This window comes from Cyprinus carpio, chromosome B15 (genome assembly GCF_018340385.1).
Source record: "Cyprinus carpio isolate SPL01 chromosome B15, ASM1834038v1, whole genome shotgun sequence".
In the NCBI taxonomy this organism is placed as follows: Eukaryota; Metazoa; Chordata; class Actinopteri; order Cypriniformes; family Cyprinidae; genus Cyprinus; species Cyprinus carpio.
The window spans coordinates 11505984-11514115 of record NC_056611.1 but is presented as its reverse complement, the minus strand read 5'-3'; the positions used below and the strand labels follow the sequence as shown (position 1 = coordinate 11514115).

The 8132-nt window shown below is 39.6% G+C and overlaps 1 protein-coding gene across 1 annotated transcript; it reads left to right on the top strand.

Moving 5' to 3' along the window:
* The first annotated feature begins 3231 nt into the window (after nucleotides 1-3231).
* On the top strand, nucleotides 3232-6492 carry LOC109113366 (mRNA decay activator protein ZFP36L1-like). Its single transcript, XM_042739207.1, has 2 exons — nucleotides 3232-3392; nucleotides 4380-6492. The coding sequence occupies exons 1-2, from the start codon at nucleotides 3339-3341 to the stop codon at nucleotides 5517-5519; spliced, it is 1194 nt and encodes a 397-aa protein (XP_042595141.1). The 5' UTR covers nucleotides 3232-3338; the 3' UTR covers nucleotides 5520-6492.
* Nucleotides 6493-8132: the final 1640 nt, after the last annotated feature.

Here is an 8132-nt window from a genome sequence, read left to right as displayed (position 1 = left end):
CACCCCTCCCTGCCCCCACCTCCTTCTTCTACCACTCCTCGTTCCCCTGGGGCTCGGGGTAGGCTTTTTAGCCCAAGAACTTTTTACTCATTATGTTCTAAAGTCTTTTGCTCAGACCCCCACCCACACATCCACCCACCCTCCCAAAAGCCCCCTCTTCCCTAACCACACACCCTGCCTGACAACAACATCGCAGCAAACACTGAAAGCCCCTTAATGCTTCTTCCAAGTACCCAAAACAAATGTCTGTTTATCACACACAAATGACCCAAAGACAACAGGTTTAGTGTTCTAGACCGCCAGGTATTTAGATTTCAATCATCTGGGCCTCTAATGAGTAGCAAGGACTTCTGAAGTTTGACTTTTCCCATTCTTTACAAGTCTATTATTCATTTATTCCTTCATATCTCCTACTGAAGCATTACATCACTCTCTGTCTAAAGCGCTTGTTGTTTTTCCTTATTAGAATGGTAATGACGTCTCCGGTTCCTTGACCTCCTCATATAAGTACCTTTCTAATTATAAGCTAGTCTTGCAGGAACTTTAACAATAGGTATTAGACAGAGTAGCCGTTTGGTTTGGTGGTGAGGTAAAGTTACAGCCGCATGGATAGAAATTAGACTTAAGCCAGCTATAGTTCACAAGAGCCCTTATGTCTCAACAGGTCTTTCATAAGATGACATATTGGTTTGTTGGAACCTCCTCCCTTCACATTTTGGTCTGCTTTTCATTAACAAAGGGGGAAATCTTATTAGTGCGGCTCAACATGGTGAGAGAGTAAAGTTACAGTCACTAACAAGCCACCTTAAAATATAGAGAGCGGAAACTATTAAATTAAAGTTAATTTTTAAAGTGAAATGGTTTAATGGATTTCTGTGCCCCCCTTTTTAATCACACTTAAAAATAAAGGTTCTTTAGGACCATAGATGGTTCCATGAAGAACCTTACATCCATAGAATCTTTCCATTCTTTATAGTGGAAAAAATGTTCTTCATAGTCAGAAAAACATGGTTCTTTTCACTGAAAGGTTCTTCTTTGGCATGGATGTAGAACATGTCTTTTGGAACCGTTATTGACAATGCTTCCATGAAGAACCTTTAAGATCCATTGCACTCTTAGAAATAAATGTTCAAAACCTGGGACTTAAAGAACTCAGAGATGTTTGGTTCCTTAAAGAACCTTTCAGCGATCCGTTCTTAACAGAACCATTATTTTCTTAGAATGAAGAACATTGTATAAATCTAAAGAACCTATTTCCACTAAAGGCCACTTTTGTCCAATGGAAAGGTATTATCTATGTTAAAGGTTCTTCATCATTGATGCAAAAAAAGGTTTATTTTTAAGAATGTGGAAATTTATCATTCCACAAAAGTTTTTTTAGTGGAAAAAAAAGGTTCTTTAGATTTTTTTAAATGTTCTTCACAGTAGGAAAAACTATTTACTGAAAGGTTATTTGAGGAACCTTTATTTGTAAGAACGTTGGACTGATAATCATCATGAGCTGTGGTAACCAGATGTTAGTCGGGTTAGACGTCATATTGAATTTTACATGGATGAAAACAATGAGGGATAGACTTACAGTCTTTACAATGGCGTGCACTGTATAAAGGTCCTAGATCATGTAATTCCCACCAAATCACAACTTTCAAAACTGTTATGGAGTTTTTGTCTATTGAACATTTCATTGAACAACAGCACAATCCACTGAACACACTGTACTTCAATCCCTCACAGTCTCATTTTCATTCCTGTCAAAAATGAAATATGACACCACCCTGGCTCAAGGTCTATTGATGAATACAGACCAATATGCAATGTCCCAAACATACTACTATAAACTGCAGGTCCAGTGAAGTCACTGTTTGGACTCAAGGTTTTAATTGCTAACCAAAAAACTACAGAGAACCTTAGTTGCCGTCTGCACCGGCAGGTCTCCATATCTGTCTCCTCTCACAGTGGTATCAGCTGATCAGTATGTCTGTGGCCACTGTGGATATAAATTACTTTAAAGTCAACCTCTTCACTAGCGGGTGACCATTTTAACACCTTCGCTAGGTTGTATCAAAGCACCTCAGAGGGTCGTCGTCTCCAGGTCTAACAGGGTGGTGTGATCGAACCTTGAGATGTTTTAGCACAGTCACATCAATGGCCTCAAACAATGTTTTCTTAAACTAATTGAGTAAAAGATAAAATAGTCATTGAGTGAAAAGTGAATAGTGGTAAAAAGTTTGGAATAATTACGATTTAAGTGTTTTATGCTCACCAAGTAATTTATTTTAAATACAGTAAAACTGTATATTGTGAAATATGTTACAATTTAAACTAACTGTTTTCTGCTTTAATATATATTTTAAAGGTAATTGATGTGTGATGACAAAGCTCATTTTTCAGCATCATATTCAGCATCAAATGATCCTTCAGAAATCATTCTAATATGTTGATGCTCAATAATAATGGTAACAATGGTTCTTGTTATTATCAGTGTTGATTATTATTTTGGTTAAATAATTTTATCAGGATTCTTTGCTGTATAAAAAGTTCAAGATAACAGCATTTATTTAAAATTGAATTCTTTTGTGACATTATAAATGTCTTTACTGTCACTTTTGATCAATGTGCTCCTTGTAGAATAAAATAATTATTTTCTCTTTTTTTCCCTTTCTTTCTAAAACTGTTTTCAACATTGATTATAATGGGACAAACGTGTCTTGAGCAGCAAATCAGCATATTAAATCATTTCTGAAGGATCATGCGGCACTACTGGAGTAATGACACTGAAACTGTTTATCATCACAGGAATAAATTGCATTTTAAAATGTAATAAAATAGAAAACAGTTATTTTAAATTGTAATGATATTTCACAATATTACTGTTTCTGATGTAGGCTACTTGCCAAAAGCAAGTAAGGGTCATGTTTACCAGTTGATAGCAGTGGAACTTGGTGAATTTTTTTTTTTTTTTTTTTTATTGACTTGAAACATTTAGGCCTACTGTGATATGGCCTTCCTGACTACTAACTCGTTTTATAATAATTTACTAGTATAAATCCCCAATACAATTCTGATGCAAGATAAATGTATATAGGCCTATAATATTTGTATGCAATAAAGGGTATAAAGGGTAGCCTATAAACACACAAACAACTCGTTTGCGCGCTTTGTACAGTTGAGCGTGGAGCAGGCGGAGCAAGCAGGACGCGGAGGTGTGGTCGCCGCGCAGCAGCCTTAAAAACACGTGTTGAGCAGACAAGCGTGGAGTTCAGAAGAAAAAAAAAAATACTACGAGGTTGCGTGGGATCACGGAGGAATCGCATAATAAATCTTCGTCACTCAGGACTATGCCATCCTACGCACTCAATCAGTTTATTGATTTGGATGATATCCTGTGCAAGGTATATTTAGAATTGTATCATTTAAAAACGACAGTGTGATTGTTTTGAGACCGATCACGTAGCGAAATATGCACGAACCATGTTTTTAGTACGAAGTTTGCAATGCATTTGAATGCATTTTGCGGGAAACGTACAACGACTAATTCAAAGGTTTTCTTGTAAGGTTGACGATAACTGATCGAATCGATTAAACGAAACTTCCCAACCAGGGAGGGAACGTGGGCCACGCGTGAGCGCCTTTTTAATGGAATCAGCCATTATCGTCATGTTGTGCTAGTTTTGCATGTATTGTGTTTAAACAGAACGGCGTGAAAGCACCATTGCTTGTGGCATTGTTGAGATTTAGAGCGCAAATATTTTAACATTGTTTGTTTTTAAACGTAAACAAGTTGGTTGCCCGTGGTTGTAAAAAAAAAAAGTGATGCAAAGTGTTTTTTCCCTCTCTTTTGCTTTGCATTTATTTAAGTCTTAAATGTGTATGTTAAGTGAACGCAAACTAAAGTTTCAGAATTGAAATTGCGGTGTCTTTATTGCTGTATTCAATTATTTTTTGCGAATTGATGTGTTAGACTCGTATACGAATCGTTCTAATGAGTCGGCTCACTGGAACCTGTTGAAAACAACTGATTCATAGTTGCGAATACTGAACTGGTGTGTGTGTGTGTGTGTGTTTATATACATGCATACACACACACACACACACACTCATGCTCACCAGTTCAGTATTCGCAACCATGAATCAGTTGTTTTCAACCGATTCCAGTGAGCCGACTCATTAGAATAACCGCACGTATCGTTTTTTTTTGGAGTGTTAGGAATCATTTTTGAACTGGTTCTTTGGAGTGATCAGATTTGCAAAAGTGAGTCCGACTCCTTTGCTTCCGTCTACTCACTTTGCAGTAAAAGCATACTTGCTGCTTTAAATCGGACTGCCAGACTCTGTGATCTGCTTCAAGATGTCTAACCCTTTTGTTCTTTTCCTTGCAGCACCTTTTAAATCTTGATCTTCGAGAGCCAATGAAACCCTCACACACAGCTGCTGTTGGATATAGGAAGCCTGACGGTCCCTGCACACTTTCCTCCACCAGTTCAGGACTTTCTATTGACAGCATTGAAAGCGGGACAATGAACTCAAGCTACTGGGGCCCCCAGACAGTATCATCTGAGTCAAAGTGGACCAAGATGTCTTTTTGGTCCGAACGCTCTGTTAGCATGGTGGAGGGCAACACTGGAAGTCTGGGTTGGTCTTCTGCTGAACCTGGCCATTTAAACCAATCCTCAGTAGCGTCCGATGCCATTTCCCTCTCCGGCTCCACGTCTTCGATTTCTGTGACCTCGTCGCGCTACAAGACCGAGCTGTGCCGCACGTTCGCCGAAAGAGGCGTGTGCAAATACGGTGGCAAGTGTCAGTTCGCGCATGGCCCCGAAGAGCTGCGAGACCTCAACCGTCACCCGAAATACAAGACTGAGCCCTGCCGCACTTTCCACTCCATTGGCTTCTGCCCCTATGGCATCCGCTGCCATTTCGTGCACAATGCCGAAGACGATCACATGCAATCCCGACCCCAGACCTCCAACCCCGCTGTCCAACGGCCTCCCCTCCTCAAGCAGAGCTTCAGCTTCGCCGGGTTTCCCACAACCCGCCAACCTCTAGAAACCCCCCTAGTGCCTTCCGCGTTCCTGCGCGCACCTTCCGCTTCGACTCCGACGTCGACCGCCATGTCTGACCTTCTCTCCCTGGCCTTCCCTGATATAGACCCCAACACCCTTCTGGACCAGGCCCGAGAGTCGCAGCCTCACTTTCTGCCCTCTCCTGACTCGGGCTACTCTCACTCGGGACTGACACCCACTTTGTCGCCCACCCAGCTCGCTCCTTCCCAACCTGAGGCCTGCTTGCGACAGAGTCCCACCGGCGGGGCTTCCCTAGGCCTCCGAAGCCTATCCCACACCTCTCTCTCCGACCACGAGGGTGGCAGCTGCAGTTCATCCAGCAGCATGAGCGGCTCCGAATCGTCTTTCGGACCCGAAGCCAGCGGGCGCAGGCTTCCCATCTTCAGCCAGCTTTCAGTACCTGATGACAGCGTCTACAACGAAGGCAGCAACTCCAGCACAAGCTTCTTCCTGTAGACTGTCACAGGGACTGAACTGTATACTGTGGTATACCTACTGTATTATATGACCAATACTTGACATTTTAGTTAAGCTCAGAGTGAAACATACTGTTTGAAGGTACTGAATGTTGAAATGATTCTTTAAGTGGGGTTTCATGTGCTTTTAAGCAGAGCGGTTCTCCATGTTTTATTTTTGATGAATGAAAAGACAAGTGGGGAAAAAAAATTAACTTGGAAAGTTCTGGCGTTGAGATGTTGTTTGGTAACATATGAAGCTGTTAACTTTTAAGATGCATTTAGCAATCAGCTATTTACAAATGTATTGTACCGAAATAGCCAAAGAGAGGTTATGACAAGGTCTTTTTCAATATTTGAGAGATTCATTGTACTTGTTCTAACTAGAGACCAATTCTTTTTTTTTTTTTTTTTCTTCACAGTTTGTATACTGCCATTTGTAAACTGACTGTTTCTGTTGTTAGAATTGGATTTATTCGGTTGTTAGTCTGCAATATCGTTCTTCCAGCTCCTTTATTTTTATTTTTTTGAGATCGGCGTTTGGTTCGTTCCCAGACCTACCCTGCCTTAAGTTTCCGAGGATCCATACACGGGCCTCTGGAAGTGCACAGTTGGAGCTTTACTTGGAATGAGTTGCCTGTGTCATAGTTTTTGGTTGTGTAGCTGTTGTTGTTATTGTGAGTTTAGGCAAATCCATTTATTACTTGTGTTTGGTTTAGTTATTTTTATAGCTGGTTCTGATGGGTCCCTTTTTGCATCTGATTGTCTGAAATGCCCCTGATGGCTTTTTGTTACATGATGGAGAGTTTCAAGTAACTTAATTTCCTTTTCTTTTTTTTCTTTTTATTTATTTTATTATATTTATAGAAAACGTGTTTTTTGATAACGGTTGTATTAAGTTTAATATATTGACTTCTTCTCCCTGCTGCCCCTCTCATTTTGTACTGAAAATAAACCCTGTTGTTGAACATTGACTCTGTGTTTCTCTTCAATGGTTGGTTCAACCAAAAAATTTAGGGGTTGGTAAACTATAACAATTTTCACATCGTTCCAAAACCTGTAAGGTTGTGGAACACAAAGCTATTTTGAAGTTTGTGCATTCAGTGAAAGTCAACCATGGGCCAAATTGATGTTCAAACAAAAATTCTTTAACAGTCTCCTCTTTTTGTGACGAAAGTCATAGAGGTTGGAAGCAAAAGGAAAGTTATTTGCTCACTCTGATTTTTCCAGTTCCAATATTTCAAAGGAACTTATTTCCAAAACTGAATAACTACCAAAAAACGCACAAAAAGAGCTCCACATTCAGTCATGTAAAGCTCTATTAAACATTAAAAAAAGGAAATCATTGACACTGGAGAAGTTTTTATTGCTTCTTATCAGCGCTGTGGGTTTGTTCGTCCTAAGTTTATTGTGGCTTGTGGTTGGAGGTGTGAGCAGATCACATCTAGTTTGGAAATGAGAAGTCCCTTGTTTTATCTTGTTAACCCCCCATTTGCCTATCCCTCAATGTGTTAACGGTTTGGTGGTGACAAATATATAGAGTTACTTGCTATAAAACAGCATTAATATGTCTTAAATGTTTTTGGAACGACCTGTGTCTCTATACTAAAGGTACATTTTTACTTACAAATGAGGGAACTGTTGGTATTATGTAGAGTTGAAACTGAATCCCACGAATGCTTTTGACAGTTAAGTAACAAGAAACTGATTGTTCACTATTCACTTGTCAGAGAGGACAATGGTTTAGGGAGGCGTCCTTTGAGAGAGGCGAACCAGGGAAAGGGTTAAAACTGTCTTACTGTTCTCTATTGTGTGCGGGGAAGATTCTCCCACATCGCCTAGTGAGTTTTTACAAAGCCAGGCACATTCTCACACAGGGCCCGGATCATATGGAATCCCGAGCAGATGGCCACATTCACTGGGACTGTGGGTCAAACATATGCTCTCCAGGCTCTTGTGTAGAATGGAATCCGTGAGCGCCGGAAAGAGCTGGGGGTGGGGAGCTCAACCTAGCTACTGTAAGACCACGGGACAGAGAAAGAAACACTTGCAAGTTGTTAGGATCAAGCATTCTCATGCGAAAGAATCAGCTGACTGATAGTTTCACATTTGCAATGCTGTGACTGTAAGGGCTTTTTGCATAAATTATCTAGTAGTAGTGTTTGGATTCAAACAGGTACTTCAAAACTTTTTTTAAGATTTTTTTTTTTTAATTAGGATTATAATATTTGTGTACTAGAAATTAAATACGAGGACACAAAACTCTAAAAAGCATTAAAACCGCACATTAAAGCAAGATGTTAAAAAGCTATATTAAATCAGCTATACTATAAAACGATGGAACCAAAAGATTGATGTTCTCAGGACAAAGATTTGGGTAAGTTGTCACGTTGTTAAATTTTTTTTTAATAGTCTATTAATTACTATATATATATATATATACACACACACAACTTGTGTGTACATGCACACACACACACACACACACAAGTATATATAAACACATTCAATAGTTTACTATTGAAATTACTTATTCATTTATTCCTGTAATGCAAGGCTGAATTTTCAGCATCATTACTCAGTTCAAGGAACATTTCTTATTATTACAATTCTG

What these genes read in the sequence shown, in the direction of transcription:
- LOC109113366 (XM_042739207.1), top strand. Translation starts at nt 3,339, where the DNA reads ATGCCATCCTACGCACTCAATCAGTTTATTGATTTGGATGATATCCTG. An exon ending in TGGATGATATCCTGTGCAAG is followed by an intron (nt 3,393 to 4,379) that starts GTATATTTAGAA and finishes TTTTCCTTGCAG; the next exon opens with CACCTTTTAAATCTTGATCT.